This window comes from Salvelinus fontinalis, chromosome 7 (genome assembly GCF_029448725.1).
Source record: "Salvelinus fontinalis isolate EN_2023a chromosome 7, ASM2944872v1, whole genome shotgun sequence".
NCBI lineage: Eukaryota > Metazoa > Chordata > Actinopteri > Salmoniformes > Salmonidae > Salvelinus > Salvelinus fontinalis.
In genome coordinates, this window is record NC_074671.1 from 64630764 (window position 1) to 64649767 (window position 19004).

The window sequence follows — 19004 nt, forward strand, 5'->3', positions numbered from 1 at the left end:
GAAATCACAAGTCCAATACAGCAAATGAAAGATAAACATTTTGTGAATCCAGCCATCATTTCCGACTTTTCAAATTTTTTACAGCGAAAACACAATATGTATTTCTATTAGCTAACCACAACAGCCAAACACACAACCGCATATTTTCACCATGTTTCTACCGCATAGGTAGCTTTCACAAAACCGACAAAATAGAGATAAAATTAGTCACTAAGCAAGAAACAACTTCATCAGATGACAGTCTTATAACATGTTATACAATACATTTATGTTTTGTTCGAAAATGTGCATATTTGAGGTATAAATCATAGTTTTACATTGCAGCCACCATCAAAAATAGCACCAAAGCAGCCAGAATAATTACAGAGAGCAACGTGAAATACATAAATACTCATCATAAAACATTTATGAAAAATACATGGTGTACAGCAAATGAAAGATAAACATCTTGTGAATCCAGTCAATATTTCAGATTTTTTAAGTGTTTTACAGCGAAAACACAATATAGAATTATATTAGCTTACCACAATAGCCAAACACACAACGGCATTTATTCACCGCAAAGGTAGCTTTCGCAAAAACCAGCAATAAATATAAAATGAATCACTAACCTTTGGACAACTTCATCAGATGACAGTCTTATAACATCATGTTATACAATACATTTATGTTTTGTTCGAAAATGTGCATATTTAGAGCTGCAAATCGTGGTTGTACATTGTGAATACGTAGCAACATTTTCCCAGAATGTCCAGAGATATTTTGGACACTCACCTAATCTGACCAAAGAACTCATCATAAACTTTACATAAAAATACTTGTTGTATGGCAAATGAAAGATACACTGGTACTTAATGCAACCGCTGTGTTAGATTTTTAAAAATAACTTTACTACAACATACAAAATACATTATTGTGAGACAGCGCTCACATATTCTCCGCCCTGTTGGATTCTACATATTCCACAGAAATACGAAATAACATCATAAATGTTTTCTTACTTTTGCTGAGCTTCCATCAGAATGTTGTACAAGGAGTCCTATTTCCAGAATAAATCGTTGTTTGGTTTTAGAATGTCCATTTCTTCTGTCGAATTCGCGCCACAATGCTAGCCAAGGTTGCTAACATTCCCATCCTCTCTTGGCGCAAAGAACGGAAAACTCCAAAAGTCCCAATAAACTGATAAAACTCGGTTGAAAAAACCTACTTTATGATGTTATTATCATATGTATCAAATAAAATCATAGCCGGAGATATTCGCCGTGTATACCGAATGCTTTTCAGAAGACAATGTCGAGGTCCCTCGCGCGCCGTCGAAGACAAAGAAAATACCGGACCTGTCACTCCAAAAGCTCTTATTCGACTTAAGATCAAGCTAGACACCCCATTCCACCTTCCACTGCCTGTTGACATCTAGTGGAAGGCGTATGAATTGCATACATATCGATAAATAAAAGCCAGTTGAATAGGCAGGCCCTGAAACAGAGCCTCGTTTTCAGATTTTTCACTTCCTATATGGAAGTTTGCTGCCAAATTAGTTCTGTTTCACTCACAGATATAATTCAAACAGTTTTAGAAACTTCACAGTGTTTTCTATCCAATAGTAATAATAATATGCATATTGTACGAGGCCGTTTAATTTGGGCACGATTTTTTCCAAAGTGAAAACAGCGCCCCCCTATTGACAAGAAAATTGTTTTTTTTTAAGGCAGGGAATGAGGCTGAATGAACTGTTTAGCTGCCAGACAAGGCTCCGCTGATAGCCAGGTGTAGCAGTGGTAAACTGTTGAGACTATGCTGTTGGGACAGCTTTATGTAGGCCCTAACAGTTTGTGGGCACCGTTTCAGTGCAATTATTGTATTGTTTAGTGTCTTGTTGTGTAGTGGCTTTGCTGGCAATGCATCCCACTTTTTAAAAATTGTTTTATTTCATCTTTATTTATCTAGTCAAGTCAGTTAAGAACAAATAGTTATTTAAAATGACGGCCTACCCCGGCCAAACCCGGACGATGCTGGGCCAATTGTGCACTTCCCTGTGGGACTCCCAATCACAGCTGGATGTGATTCAGCCTGGATTCGAACCAGGGACTGTAGTGATGCAGTGCCCTAGACCACTGCGCCACTCGGGGGCCCTTAAAAGGTTTGCGCCCAACGTGGGGCAGGAGTTTGACGGCACAAGCTGGGAGCCCAGCCAACAGAGATTTGAGAAATGTTTTGGTTTTCTTCCTCAGATCTGTGCCTTGCAACAAACCTGTCTCGAAGCTCGACGGACAATTTCTTTAATTTCATTGCTTGGTTTTTGCTCTGACATGCACTGTCAACTGTGGGACCTTATATAGACAGGTGTGTTCCTTTCCAAATCATGTCCAATCATTTGAATTTACTACATGTGGACTCCAGTCAAGTTGTAGAAACATCTCAAGGATGATCAATGGAAACAGGATGCACTTGAGCTCAATTTCGAGTCTGAGCAAAGGGTCTGAATACTTATGCAAATAAGCTGTTCATTTTTATAAATTGGAAAATATTTCTAAAAACCTGTTTTCGCTTTGTCATTATGGGGTATAGTGTGTATATTGATGAGGGGGGAAAAATGCATTTAATCAATTTTCGTATAAGGCTGTAACGTAACAAAATGTGGAAAATGTCGTCATGGGGTCTTGTATAATGCCCTGTATATGTTTTAAACTACAAATTTAAGGAACTGAAGTGGTAAACAATGAAATAATGGAAAATGCATGTTCAATGGTTATCTCTGTATTAGTATTATTCACATTAAATCACCTAGATAGAGCAGTGGTTCTCTCGGTATTAGTATTATCTCTGTATTACCCACATTAAAAAACCTAAGTAGAGCAGAGAGGACAGAGCATGTGGCTTTGCAACACACAGGTGTTTCATCTCCACACTGGGATGATTTTTAACAGTGCAACGCCACACAGGCCTCATGCCTCTCAGGTAGGAGAGTACCAGAAATAAATGAATAAAAACACAAAACTAATGAAGGAACACACAGTCACCAACAATATATCCCTGGCGTCAATACTTTCAACTGGCTCAGCTCACTGTTACAGTACAGCACCACCAAGTTCCATTTATTAAGTAACTGTCTGTCTTATGTAACCATAAAAACGTAACATATCACACTATTTTGAGAGTCCCTGATTTATATTTACTATGTTACGTCTAGTCTATGAGACGAGGCTGCACCTTGACCTACATTATAAACACACAGATCAAGAGGTGTGTTTTCCCTTCAGCATCTGCATGTGGCATAAGCTCACCCACCTCACAGCATGAATCTAAAATAGTTAATAACTTTGGCTGTGAGTGATGGGAAAAAATCTGACTCTTAAGGCAATTACTTGAATAATTCAATGGATTTTTTATTTACAAACTTGATAACCAAATTGTATTTTTTTTTTATTGACTTTGCTATGGGGCCATCAATGGGAATTAGGCCGTGCTTCAGCTGAACTGCAGTACCGAAAATGCCCTCTGAGCACAGTGGAAAGCATGCTTATAGACTGGAAGCCTGCCCCCTTGATCCGAGAAGGGTGTAATTGCAGACCGCAATTAGGGTCGTTCTCTGATATCGGGTGTTTCATGATATCAAGTTTACACCAATTGATGCTCCCCATTCGTCCGTGACCGTTTCTTTTGCGTTGGGAAAACACTTGTTGACAATTGTAGCTAAGCCCAACCCTTTTCCTAACCTTAACCCCAGTCTCCTAACCTGCCATGCTAATTCCCCTAACTGCCACTTTAATCATCCTAACCTGTTATGTATGCTATGTGCCTAGTTAAATAAATACTTTAAATGTTTTTTTACAAATATTCTCCATCAGTTTCATAACACCGGAACTGACCAATGGCATTTATACATGTTTCTTATATCAGGGAACATCCACATCAAGAAACTGTACAGTAGTTCTCCTACTGGGAGGCGCGGGAAATAGTTGAAAGAGTGATTGGTGCTGAGGAAGCTATGGCAGTGGATGCCCCGCAACCTGTTGAGATTCATAACGTCGTTCACCAGTTGAAGGATACCGATTGTAAAGATGAATTGTATGTGCAGCTGAAAGGTTTTTGGGAGTTCAGGAATTGACATTGGAAGCATTGCAGGCAGTGGTGGAAAAGTACCCATTTGTATTATTTTGTTTATAATTGTCATACTTGAGTAAAAGTAAAGATAACTTGAGTCCTTTCCTATCAAGGTAAAAGTGAAAGCCACCCAGTAAAATACTACTTGAGTAAAAGTCTAAAAGTATTTGGTTTAACATATACATAAGTATCAAAAGTAAATGTAATTGATAAAATATACTTATGTATCAAAAGTAAAAGTATAAATAATGTATTAAATAAAACCCTACTCCTCCGCCAGAGCGTCCAGTGTGGCTCTGAACGCTCCGAGAGCGATACGAACTGACAATCTGACAACGCTCTGAATTTACAAACGTCCAAGCGCACTCTGCCACTCCAGATTGAATTTAAGATCACACCCATAATTTACTAACAAAGTATTTGTGTTTAGTGAGTCCGCCAGATCAGATGCAGTAGGGATGTGTGAATTGAACAATTTTCCTATATATATCATACACTGTAGTTTGAATAGGACTGTGACTGAAGATGTTCCTCCCCACGAGGCCCATGAGACTGTGTAGGGATGTGATTTGAATTGGACTGTGACTGAAGGAGTGGGAAGTTTTTATTTATCTATTTTTGTATTTTGTTTTGATGTTGTTCCCCCTTCCCTTTTCCTCATTGGAAATGTATATTTTTCTACAGTTTACTAACCGTACAGTAGGTGGAGGCAGACACGTTATATTTGCGTAAATGTCAGTATACCAGAGAAGAAGATGACGCTGTTGTACTGTCGTAGAGGGGAACAGGAAGTTCCGGGTAGAAAACGACAGAACTGTGTTATGTCGATAGTGGTTGTGTCCGTTTCAAATTTTTCATTGTAGGTATGTAATAACACATTTAAACTTTCTATTGTCGAAAGAATATATAACATGCTAGGTAACAAATCTGTCAAGGTATTATCACGTTTGGTAAAGGTTTTAGTTGTGTGTGTTATTTTGGGGTCTAACCGAGTGAGTGAAGAACGTGATTAAAAACGTTTTTACAAGTCACTTAGGTAGACTTTAGGTTTGTCTGAGTGTATTGTAATGAAACAGACAGGGAGCAGGTCTCGAACCCTCGACCTCCTACCCCGAGGTCCGGCGCGCTATCGACTGTGCCGCAAAAGCATGCTCAAGCGGCAGAGTCGATTTCCGCGCTTATAAACCCAGGGTCGTTACAGTATGAACATAATTTCGTCAGTCATTGCATAAAGCTTCCACCTATTTCAGTTCATTTTTACATGTTCTTGGTTTTGTGTAAAATGTTGTTTATGAGCTGGTAAATAGCCTCGTCCGAACCATCCTGATCTCGCGAGTTTACATACACTGTTTCGTTAATGTAAGCTCGCGAGATCAGGATGATTCGGACGAGGCTCTTCAAATGGCGGCTTCAACGGTTTCGGTCATCTTTTTTTTTATTTATTTTTTTATTTAACCTTTATTTAACCTGGTAGGCAAATTGAGAACACGTTCTCATTTACAATTGCGACCTGGCCAAGATAAAGCAAAGCAGTTCGACACATACAACAACACATAGTTACACATGGAGTAAGACAAACATATAGTCAATAATACAATGAAAAAAAATAAGTCTATATACAATGAGAGCAAGTGAGGTGAGATAAGGGAGGTGAAGGCAAACAAATATATGTATAAATAAATAAAAATATAAAAAGGCCATGGAGGCGAAGTGAATACAACACAGCAAGTAAAATAAAAACTAAAAAACACTGGAATGGTTGGTTTGCAGTGGAAGAAAGTGCAAAGTAGAGACAGAGATGATGGGGTGCAAAGGAGCAAAATAAATTAATTAATAAATACAGTAGGTAAAGAGGTAGTTGTTTGGGCTAAATTGTAGATGGGTTATGTACAGGTGCAGTAATCTATGAGCTGCTCTGACAGCTGGTGCTTAAAGCTAGTGAGGGAGATAAGTGTTTCCAGTTTCAAAGATTTTTGTAGTTCGTTCCAGTCATTGGCAGCAGAGAACTGGAAGGAGAGGCGTCCAAAGGAAGAATTGGTTTTGGGGGTGACTAGAGAGATATACCTGCTGGAGCGCGTGCTACAGGTAGGTGCTGCTATGGTGACCAGCGAGCTGAGATAAGGGGGGACTTTACCTAGCAGGGTCTTGTAGATGACCTGGAACCAGTGGGTTTGGCGACGAGTATGAAGCGAGGGCCAGCCAACGAGAGTGTACAGGTCGCAGTGGTGGGTAGTATATGGGGCTTTGGTGACAAAACGGAGGAGTTTGCTCGTGATGAAATGGCGATACGAGGCTGTGTGGTGGAGTGTCAAAATAGAGGGAAGCTAACTGAAGTTTTCCTTCACCATTTGGAGAGTGAGGCCAACTGCATGGAATGGCGTCGATTCATGCGGATGAATCGGAGCACGTATCAAACTCATTCCATGGAGGACCAAGTGTCTGCGGGTTTTCGCTCCACCCTTGTACTTGATTAATGAATTAAGGTCACTAATTATAAAGGAACTCCGCTCATCTGATTGTCTAGGTTATAATTGAAATGGAGAAAAAAATGTAACCTGCGGAGACTAGGCCCTCAATGGAATGAGTTTGAAACTTGTGAGGCTCGGTTGTCAATGGGATGAGTTTTACACCCCTGAAACAATGGAAATGGAGAGAGAGTTTGAGAAGCAACAGCTGTGCTGGAATGCGATCAATGTGGGGGACAGTTCTGATATGGAGTGGGAGGATGAGGGCCTAGAATGTGAATGGTCTGTAGTGGAAAGACAGGAAGAACAGAGTACTAATGTGTCAGTGAAAAGTTGGGATGGTGTTTGAGGAGACAACAGGGCCTGATTTACACCCTATTTGATTAACCAAGGCCATAAAAAGAGAGGTGTAGTTTAACTGGGCCGCATCCGTGTAAATGAGAACTTGTTCTGAACTAGCCTACCTGGTTAAATAAAGATGAAATAAAACATTTAAAATGGTAGATTGTTAATATCGTGTGCTAGTCAGGTTCAGCAAGGGAAGATTCTTCAATTGGAAAATCATAATGGGACGAAGCTCAGAAGGCATGACCCTGGAGCTTATGCTAAATTGAAGGGAGGAATCTCTGAGGTCCCAATATCTATGTCCATGGATGATGATGTTAAAGAACATGTGAAGGAGACAGAGTGGTTGAAACCTAAAGGTTGATCAGTAGGAAAGAGGGTTAAAGAAGTGAAAGCTTTTCAGTACTGTTGAGGTTTGAGAAGGTTTTGTCTGGAAAAGTACAGAATAGGATTCCTTAGCTTCAGTGTCAGAGATTTTGACCCAGCCTCATCAATCAACCAATCAAATGTAATTATAAAGCCCTTCTTACATCAGCTGATGTCACAAAGTGCTTTGCAGAAACCCAGCCTAAAACCCCAAACAGCAAGGTGTAGAAGCACAGTGGCTAGGAAAACCTCTAGAAAGGCCAGAACCTAGGAAGAAACCTTGAGGAACCAGGCTATGAGGGGTGGCCAGACCTCTTCTGGCTGGAGATTATAACAGAACATGGCCAAGATGTTCAAATGTTCATAGATGACAAGCAGTGTCAAATAATAATAATCACAGTGGTTGTCGAGGGTGCAACAGGTCAGCACCTCAGGAGTAAATGTCAGTTGGCTTTTCATAGCCGATCATTCAGAGTATCTCTACCGCTCCTGCTGTCTCTAGAGAGTTGAAAACAGCACGTCTGGTGAACAGGTCAGGCTTCCATAGCCGCAGGCAGAACAGTTGAAACTGGAGCAGAAATGGAGAATCATCAGTGTTTTTAAATGCCAAAGAATGGGACATGTAGCTGTTGAGTGAAAATATGTGCCAAGTGGCTGGTCCTGTAGTAAGAGGACCTACTGTCAGACTGATGGAGCTTCCATGGCTGGTCCCGTAGTAAGAGGACCTACTGTCAGACTGATGGAGCTTCCATGGCTGGTCCCGTAGTAAGAGGACCTACTGTCAGACTGATGGAGCTTCCATGGCTGGTCCTGTAGTAAGAGGACCTACTGTCAGACTGATGGAGCTTCCAAGGGTGGTCTTGTAGTAAGAGGACCTACTGTCAGACTGATGGAGCTTCCATGGCTGGTCTTGTAGTACGAGGACCTACTGTCAGACTGATGGAGCTTCCATGGTTGGTCCTGTAGTAAGAGGACCTACTGTCAGACTGATGGAGCTTCCATGGCTGGTCCCGTAGTAAGAGGACCTACTGTCAGACTGATGGAGCTTCCATGGCTGGTCCCGTAGTAAGAGGACCTACTGTCAGACTGATGGAGCTTCCATGATTGGTCCCGTAGTAAGAGACAAGGTTATTCAGGAAAATAGTGCATAGTGCTGCCTGAAACATACTGCAACCTTGTGCTAAATGGTTTTTGAGTCATTTATGCATTTATGTGAATTTAAGAAATCTACTATAGATTAAGTGCTCTTATGTTGTGCAATTTAAAATGTGTACTTTGTGTCTAATGTGAATGAATGTTTTGTCAAGGATTAGCTACCTGATCTACTGAAATTAGATAATTGAATAAGAAAAAAGAGAAAATATTTTTACAGAATAAAGTGCCAGAACTGTCAAGAAAATAACTTTTGTGTCTGTTTGTCTTTATTACTACAGGCCGACTCAGATTAAGTCTGAGGCCGGTAACATCAACAGTGAGCACAAACCCATCCTGCCACTTTCCTTCCACACTGAGTAGAAACCTACAGTCACTGGGTCCTGATTGTGACGGTGGAGCCCAGTTTGCACTGCAGGATCCAGAGATGGCATCAGTGAAGCTGGAAGACTGCAGTCAAACACTGGAGCTGAATGTCAACATTAAAGATGAAGAAGAGGAGGAGAAGATTGGGACAACTGTTAGTCATGGTAAGAGCAGGTTCTATCTATAAGTTATCTTCATAAATTATGACCAGTCTATTGCTAGGTTGAATTCTGTAATTCTGACATCACACATCCCTGAACATCTCAAGACTTCACAGCGAAGCAAAACATTTTAAAACTTGTAACGCCTGCCTTTTCCCACACATTGTCTCAAAAACGTTGAAAATGTGTAATACCCTCAATCACCAAGTTAGGCATAACTCATTGCAAAATAGGCCATGGCATCATCACTGTCAATATTGAATTATAATTTGTTTGCTGCACAGAATATCAGATCTCAACAACGATTGGAGAAGTGATGAACATAACCAGTAGACTACCACATCCTGATGATTTATATCTCATACATATATATTTAATATTTTATATATCAAGTTGTAGAAACATCTCAAGGATGATCAATGGAAACAGGATGCACCTGAGCTCAATTCAAAAGTTTGGGGTCACTTAACACCAGTCTCAACGGCAACAGTGAAGAGGCGACTCCGGGATGCTGGCCTTCTAGGCAGAGTTGCAAAGGCCAGTTTTATTGCTTCTTTAACGAGCACCACAGTTTTCAGCTGTACTAACATAAATTCAAAAAGGGTTTTCTAATGATCCTTTAGCCTTTTAAAATGATAAACTTGGATTAGCTAACACAACATGCCATTGGATCACAGGAGTGATGGTTGCTGATAATGGGCCTCTGTACGCCTATGTAGATATTCCATAAAATATCTGCCGTTTCCAGCTACAATAGTCATTTACAACAATAACAATGTCCACACTGTATTTCTGATGAATTTGATGTTATTTTAATGGACAATCAATGTGCTTTTCTTTCAAAACAAGGACATTTCTAAGTGACCCCAAACGTTTGAACAGTAGTGTATATTTAAAATGTTTTATATATCAAGTTGTAGAAACATCTCAAGGATGATCAATGGAAACAGGATGCATCTGAACTCAATTTTGAGGCTCTTTTTTTTATTTTATATATATAAATTTGCAAAAATGTCTAAACTTGTTTTCGCTTTGTCATTATGGGGTATTGTGTGTAGATTGCTGAAGATATTTTTTTATTTAATTTTAGAATAATGCTGTAAAAAAACAAAATGTGGAAAAAGTCAAGGGTTCTGAATACTTTCCGTGGGCACTGTCAGACCCCTTCCCATTTTTCCCATTTTGGTACGTTACAGCCTTATTTTAAAATTGATTACATGTTTTTCCTCGTCAATCTACACACAATACCCCATAATGACAAAGCCAAAACAGGTTTTTAGAAATTCTTGCAAATGTAAAAAAAAAAAAAAAATGATAAGAATTGCTTATTTACATACATTTTCCGACCCTTTGCTATGAGATGATCCTTGAGAAGTTTTTACAACTTGGAGTCCACCTGTAGTAAATTCAATTGATTGGATATGATTTGGACAGGCACACACCTGTCTATTTAAGGTCCCACAGTTGACAGTGCATGTCAGAGTAAAAACCAAGTCATGAGGTGGAAGGATTTGTCCGTAGAGCTCCGTGACAGGATTGTGTCGGCACAGATCTGGGGACCGGTACCAAAACATTTCTGCAGCATTAAAGGTCCCCAAGAACACAGAGGCCTCCATCATTCTACAATGGAAGAAGTTTTGAACCACCAAGACTCTTCCTAGAGCTGGCCACCCGGCCAAACTGAGCAATCGGGGGAGAAGGGCCTTGGTCAGGGAGGTAACCAAGAACCCGATGGTCACTCTGACAGAGCTCCAGAGTTCCTCTATGGAGATGAGAGAATCTTCCAGAAGGAAAACCATCTCTGCAGGTCTCCACTAATCATGGCTTTATGGTAGAGTGCCCAGGCGGAAGCCACTGCCTAGTAAAAGGCACATGACAGTCCGCTTGGAGTTTGCCAAAAGGCACCTAAAGGACTCTGACCATGAGAAACAAGATTCTCTGGTCTGATGAAACCAAGATTGAACTCTTTGGCCTGAATGCCAAGCGTCATGTCTGGAGCAAACCTGGCACCATCCCTACGGTGAAGGATGGTAGTGGCAGCAGCTTGCTGTGGGGATGTTTTTCAGCGGCAGGGACTGGGTGACTTGTCAGGATCAAGGGACAGATGAACGTAGCAAAGTATACATTTACATTTAAGTCATTTAGCAGACGCTCTTATCCAGAGCGACTTACAAATTGGTGCATTCACCTTATGATATCCAGTGGAACAACCACTTTACAATAGTGCATCTAACTCTTTTAAGGGGGGGGGGGGGGGTTGGAAGGATTACTTTATCCTATCCTAGGTATTCCTTAAAGAGGTGGGGTTTCAGGTGTCTCCGGAAGGTGGTGATTGACTCCGCTGACCTGGCGTCGTGAGGGAGTTTGTTCCACCTTCTGTCTTATGTAACCATATCAAAGGTAACATATCATACTATACTGAACAAAAATATAAACACCACATGTAAAGTGTTGGCCTCTGGAGCAGTGGAAACGCATTCTCTGTAGTAATGAATTACACTTCACCATCTGTCAGTCAGACAGACAAATCTGGGATTGGCGGACGCCAGGAGAACACCACCCGCCCCAATGCACAGGGCCAACTGCAAAGTTCGGTGGACGAGGAACAACGGTCTGTGGCTGCTCCTCAGGTCAGGGCTCTGTGCAGGCCAGTCAAGTTCTTCCACACCGATCTCGACAAACCATTTCTGTGTGGACTTCGCTTTGTGCACGGGGGCATTGTCATGCTGAAACAGGAAATGGTCTTCCCCGAACTGTTGCCACAAAGTTGGAAGCACAGAATCGTCTAGAATGTAATTTTATGCTGTAGCATTAAGGTTTCCCTTCACTGGAACTAAGGGGCTTAGCCCGAACCATGAAAAACAGCCCCAGACCGTCATTCCTCCTCCACCAAACCCCACAGCCGGCACTATGCACCGGGGGCAGGAAGCATTCTCCCGGCACTCGCCAAACCCAGATCCGTCCGTCCGACTGCCAGATGGCGAAGCATCCCTATGGAACACTTTTGACACCATGTCCAGATGAGTTGGGGCTGTTCAAAGGCCAAGGGGGGGTGCAACTCAATATTAAGGTGTCCTTTCATGTTTTTTGCAATCAGTGTAGATTGTCATTATGGAGACACCTATTGGATAAATGTGGCAACTCCTCATTTGCTGCAATAAAAAAATAAAAACGTTTTCAAGCCTTGTGGGCGGGTTTTGAGTGGTCATTCGCTTAGACATTTACACTGGACCTGGCAACCCTGGCTGTGTCTGTTGATTATAACAGAAGGCGACCGCACGACTTCATGGGCAGAAAGAAGAAAGAACAGAAACAGACAAAGCATGGCTGAGCAGACAGATGCTAATCTTCTCAGATGCTAGCAGTGAGAGAGAAGCAGGCAGCCCACGCAAATACTTTCCAGATCTCAATGGCAAAATACGCTTCATCTACATAAAAGACAGGGCAATCGGAAATGAGAAACCTTACACATTTGAAAGGACGACGGAGGCGTCCAAATCAATGGATTAAATCTTTGTACAGCAGCTCCTCAACCTCATCTAGGCTGGAAATGTGCTGCAGTCAGCGCATAGCGTATAGAGAGATCCTTGATGAAAACCTACTTGAGAGCGCTCGGGACCTCAAACTGGGGTGAAGGTTCACCTTCCAACAGGACAATGACCCTAAGCACACAGCCAATACAACGTGGGAGTGGCTTCGGTACAAGTCTCAATGTCATTGAGTGGCCCAGCCGGAGCCCGGACTTGAACCCGATCAAACATCTCTGGAGAGACCTGGAAATAGCTTTGCAGAGACGCTCCCCATCCAATCTGGCAGAGCTTGAGAGGATCTGCAGAGAAGAATGGGAGAAACTCCCCAAATACAAGTGTTTCAAGCTTGTAGCTTCATACCCAAAAAGACTCAAAGGTGCTTCAACTAACTATTGTGTAAAGGGTCTGAATACTTACGTAAATGTCATATTTCAGTCATTATGGGGTATTGTGATGCCATTATGGGGTATTGTTTGTAGATTGATGAGAATATATATATTTTTTAATTTAACCAGCGCAAACTGGCTTTAACCAGAATAGTAAAAGGAGTGGGAGGCGCCGGTGCACAACTGGGCAAGAGGACAAGTACATTAGAGTGTCAAGTTTGAGAAACAGACGTCTCACAAGTCCTCAACTGGCAGCTTAATTAAATAGTACACGCAAAACAACAGTCTCAACGTCAACTGTGAAGAGGTGACTCCGGGATGCTGGCCTTCTAGACACTATTCTGGTTAGAGCCAGTTTGCTCTGTTCTGTGAAGGGAGTAGTACACAGCGTTGTATGAGATCTTTAGCCATTTCCAGCTACAATAGTCATTTACAACATTAACAATGTCTACACTGTATTTCTGATCAATTTGACATTATTTGAATGGACAAAAAAAATGCTTTTCTTTCAAAAACAAGGACATTTGTAAGTGACCCCAATCTTTAGAATTTATTCATTTATTCATTTCACCACTAATGGTAGTGTATTTATTTTAATTAATTTTTTTAACCTTTTTTTAACTTTCTTAGCATACTGATTATTGTCCGGAATTTCAGATGACTGACGTGCCCAAAGTAAACTGCCTGTAAACTGCCCAAAAGCTAGGAGATGCATATACTTGATAGCATTGGATAGAAAACACTCTGAAGTTTCTAAAACTGTTAAAATAATGTCTGAGTATAACAGAACTGATATGGCAGGTGAAAACCTGAGGAAAATCCATTCGGAATGTTTATTTTGAGGTCACAGGTTTTTTCAGTGCTTGCCTATGGGATATACAAATAGATAGGACCCAGATTGCAGTTCCTATGGCTTCCACTAGATATCACCAGTCTTTAGAATGGGTTTCAGGTATTTGTAGTTTTTCCAAGGTGTCCCCCATTAGAAAAGTAGTCATGTTGCGTGCATCAACGACAGTGCGCTCTTCGTTATTTATCTTCGCTATTAAACACACTATTCTCCGTCTAAATATTATTGTTTATTTAGATATTAGAATACCCGAGGATTAATTGGAAACATCGTTTGACTTTCACTTTTTGGATTGGTTTGTGTGCATGTTGAATGAGTGAATTACTGAATCAAACGCGCCATCTAAACTGACATTTTTGGGATATAATGAAGGACTTTATCGTTTATCATTGTGTAGCTGGGACCCTTGGGATTGCAATCAGAGGAAGATCTTCAAAGGTAAGTGATTTATTTAATTGCTGTCTGATTTTGTGACGCCTGTGCTGGTTGAAAAAGTATTTTGACGTGGGGCGCTGTCCTCAGATAATCGCATGGTATGCTTTCTCTAAAGCCTTTTTCAAATCTGACAACGCAGTTGGATTAACAAGAAGCTTTTAAATGATGTAAGACACTTGTATTGTCATGAATGTTTAATATTACGATTTTTGTATTTTGAATTTTGCGCTCTGCAATTTTACCGGATGTTGTCGTAGGTATCCCTCTAGCGTTTGGACATGCGCCCAAACAGGTTAACTAGGCAAGTCAGTTAAGAACAAATTCTTATTTTCAATGACGGCCTAGGAACAGTGGGTTAACTGCCTTATTCAGGGGCAGAACGACAGATTTTTACCTTGTCAGCTCGGGGATTTGATCTTGCAACCTTTCGGTTGCTCTAGCCACCCGATATGACCAGAAGAGGAATGGTCACCGCTCTGAGCCTGGTTCCTCTCTACGTTTCTTCCTAGGTTCCTTTTTTCTAGAGAGTTTGTGGCCACTGCTTCTACATCTGCATTGCTTGCTCTTTGTGGATTTTAGGCTGGGTTTCTGTTCAGCACTTTGTGACAACTACTGATGTAGAAAGTGCTTCATAAACTACATTTCATTGACATGTATATCACACCAACTGACTGGTTCTTCTGATTTTCACACAGGATACCATGTTGAGACATTCTCTACATCCAGAGAGCAACAGCAGGAAGATCACAGAGCTAAGAGGTCTCACCACTGCCCACATTGTGGGAAGATTTTCCCATTTCTATCGAAGCTAAAAATACACCTAAGAAAACACACAGGAGAGAAACCGTATTCCTGCTCTGACTGTGTGGCGAGTTTCTCTCAACTTTCCGACTTAAAATCACATGAACGTATACATACAGGGGAGAAGCCTTACGTCTGCTCTGACTGTGGAAAACGTTTTAAAACATCAAATAAGCTAAAATCTCATCAGAGAACACACACAGGAGAGAAGCCTTACGTCTGCCCTGACTGTGGAACTAGTTTCTCTCACCTTTCCAACTTAAAAACACATGAACGTATACATACAGGAGAGAAGCCTTACTCCTGCTCTGACTGTGGAAAACGTTTTCAAACATACGCTCAGCTAAAAGTTCATCAGAGAACACACACAGGAGAGAAGCCGTACGTCTGCCCTGACTGTGGAACTAGTTTCTCTACACTTTCCAACTTAAAAACACATGAACGTATACATACAGGAGAGAAGCCTTACTCCTGCTCTGACTGTGGAAAACGTTTTAAAACATCCGCTCAGCTAAAAGTTCATCAGAGAACACACACAGGAGAGAAGCCTTACGTCTGCCCTGACTGTGTAACTAGTTTCTCTCACCTTTCCGGCTTAAAAACACATGAACGTATACACACAGGAGAGAAGCCTTTCTTCTGCTCTGACTGTGGGGCGAGTTTCTCTCAACGTACCCACTTAAAAAAACACCAACGTATACACACAGGAGAGAAGCCTTACGTCTGCTCTGACTGTGGAAAATGTTTTAAAACATTATATGAGCTAAAATCTCATCAGCGAACACACACAGGAGAGAAGCCTTACGTCTGCCCTGACTGTGGAACTAGTTTCTCTCACCCTTCCACCTTAAAATCACATGAACGTTTACACACAGGAGAGAAGCCTTACTTCTGCTATGACTGTGGGGCGAGTTTCTCTCATCTGGGCACCTTAAAAACACACCAACGTATACACATAGGAGAGAAGCGTTACTTCTGCTCTGACTGTGTAAAATGCTTCAAAACATCAAATGAGCTAAAAGTTCATCAGAGAACACACGAATGAGAGAAGCCTGCTTACGTCTGCTCTGACTTTTGGGTGAGTTTCTCTCACCATAGCATCTTAACACACCAATGTATACACACAGGGGAGAAGCCTTACTCCTGCTCTGTGGAGGGGTGGGTAAGTCAAACGTCTAACCAAAAGCTGCGTGTTTGAATCTTATCAAGGAGGACTTTAGCATTATAGCTCATAGCAACTTTGTAACTACTTATTACTTTTTAGCTATGTTATCTAATCTTTTCCCTAAACCCATTTAACTCTACCTTAAAACTTCTTAGGGCTGCAATCCCGATAACGGGATCGATATGACAACAGCCAGTGAAAGTGCAGGGCGCCAAATTCAAAAAACAAATCTAATAATTCAAATTCCTCAGACATACATGTCTTATACCATTTAAAAGGTAATCTTGTTGTTAATCCCACCAAATTGTCCGATTTTTAAATATGCTTTTCAGCGAAAGCACCACAAACGATTATGTTAGGTCACACCAAACCACAATAAGCACAGCCATTTTTCCAGCCAAAGATAGGAGTCACAAAAAGCACAAATAGAGATAAACTGAATCACTAACCTTTGATGATCTTCATCAGATGACACTCATAGGACTTCATGTTACACAATACATGTATGTTTTGTTTGATAAAGTTCATATTTATATAAAAAAATCTGAGTTTACATTGGCGCGTTACATTCACTAGTTCCAAAAACATCCAGTGATTTTGCATAGCCACATCGATTCAACAGAAATACTCATCATAAATGTAGATGATTATACAAGGTATACACATGGAATTATAGATATACCTCTCCTTAAAGCAACTGCTGTGTACGATTTTCAAAAATACTTTACGGAAAAAGCAAACCATGCAATAATCTGAGACGGCGCTCAGAACAATCGTCAAATTAGCCGCCATGTTGGAGTCAACAGAAACCGGAAATTACATGATAAATGTTCCCTTACCTTTGATCTTCATCAGAATGCACTCCCAGGAATCCCAGGTCCACAATAAATGCTTGATTTGTTCGATAATGTCCGTTATTTATGTCCAATTAGCTACTTTTGTTAGCGCGTTTGGTAAACAATTCCAAAGTCACGAAGCGCGTTCCCTAAAAGCTGACGAAATGTCCAAAAGTTCCGTAACAGTCAGTAGAAACATGTCAAACGATGTATTGAATCAATCTTTAGAATGTTGTTAACATAAATCTTGAATAACGTTCCAACCGGAGAATTACATTGACTTCAGATGAGCGATGGATCAGAGCTCCCTCTTTTATGTGAACGCACGCGCATGGTCAAAGAATGGTCAGGTCGTGGCGGACCTGACTAATTCCTCTCTCATTCGACCCCCCTTCAGTTCTACAGACGGTTGACATCTAGTGGAAGCCGTAGGAAGTGAAAACTCATTCATATCTCGCTGTGATTTCAATGGGATCTTGGTTGAAAATCGTCCAGCCTAATAATTTCCACATCCTGTTTGGATTTTTTCTCAGGTTTTTGCCTGCCATATGAGTTCTGTTATACTCAGACATAATTCAAACAGTTTTAGAAACTTCAGAGTGTTTTCCATCCAATACTACTAATAATATGCATATATTAGAAACTATGATTGAGGAGCAGGCCGTTTACTCTGGGCACCTCTGTGCACCTTTCATCCAAGCTACTCAATACTGCCCCTGCAGCCACAAGAAGTTAAACCCCTCACCCGTAACCTAGCTAAAGTTAGCAAGAACAAATTGGAATTCGTAACATATCATACATATTACAAGTTCGTAACATATTGTATGAATATCAATGCGTAAAATAACATTCGAATTGTAATTCATAACATACGATACATCGTATTATACTGAATAACAATCTAAACGCAACAATTTCAAAGATTTACAGTTCGTATAAGGAAATCAGTCAATTGAAATAAATGAGGCCCTAATCTATGGATTTCACAGGACTGGGCAGGGGCTCAGCCATGGGTGGGATTTGGGAGGGCATAGGCCCACTTGGGAGCCAGGCCCAGCCACTCAGCATGAGTTTTTCCCCAGAAAAGGTCTTTATTACAGACAGGAATACTACTCGGCGCCCCCCCCCCCCCCCTCCCAGACAATCCTGCAGGTGAAGAGGTCCTGGGCTGCCGTGGTTACATGTGATCTGCAGTTGTGAGGCCGGTTGGATGTACTGCCAAATTCTCTAAAAGGACGCTAGAGGTGACTTATGGTAGATATATAAATATTGAGTTCTCTGGCAACAGCTCTGGTGGACATTCTTGCAGTCATCATGACAATTGCACATTCCCTAAACTTGAGACATCTATGACATTGTGTTGTGTGGCCTTTTATTGTCCCCCAGCACAAGGTGCACCTGTGTAATGATAATGCTGTTTTATCAGCATCTTGATATGCCACACCTGTCAGGTGGATGGATTATCTTGACAAAGGCTGAAATGCTCACTAACAGGGATATAAACAAAGTTGTGCACAACATTTGAGAGACATTAGCTTTTTGTGCATATGGAACATTGCTGGATTTTATTTCAGCTCATGAAACCAACACTTTACATGTTTAGTTTATATTTTAGTTCAGTTTATATTGGTAGTCCAATGTAATGTTACCTAACATACTAAATGGAGTGGCATGGATGTTTTTTATATAATATAATACTTTTTGCTCTGAGACCAGGTTGTCCCTCTGCAGTATTCTGTGGGAAGGAGCTAGTATACACTTTTTTTTTTAATTGAACCTTTGTTTAACTAGGCAAGTCAGTTAAGAACAAATTCTTATTTACAATGATGGCCAAGGAACAGTGCCTTGGTCAGAGGAAGAACAACAGATCTTTACCTTGTCAGCTCGGGCATTCGATCAAGCAACCTTTTGGTTACTGGCCCAATGCTCTAACCACGAGGCTACCTTCCGCCCCTAACATGTATCAGATAGAGATGGTGTGATGATCACTTTTCACCATTAGTTTGGGGGGGATTGTTTTACAACTTTATTTAATGATACAC

At 41.0% G+C, this 19004-nt stretch overlaps 2 protein-coding genes across 2 annotated transcripts in view; both read left to right on the top strand.

Moving 5' to 3' along the window:
- Positions 1 to 19004, top strand: part of LOC129860181 (uncharacterized) — a gene marked incomplete in the record, with an annotated part of 46385 nt that overhangs the window by 19253 nt on the left and 8128 nt on the right. Inside the window, 1 exon segment of the mRNA XM_055930560.1 lies at positions 8714 to 8947. Within this exon segment, the coding sequence (XP_055786535.1) occupies positions 8714 to 8947 (234 nt within the window).
- On the top strand, positions 11449 to 16545 carry LOC129858870 (zinc finger protein OZF-like). Its single transcript, XM_055928106.1, has 2 exons — positions 11449 to 11570; positions 14782 to 16545. Exons 1-2 carry the CDS (start codon positions 11449 to 11451, stop codon positions 16004 to 16006), a joined length of 1347 nt encoding a protein of 448 aa, XP_055784081.1. The 3' UTR covers positions 16007 to 16545.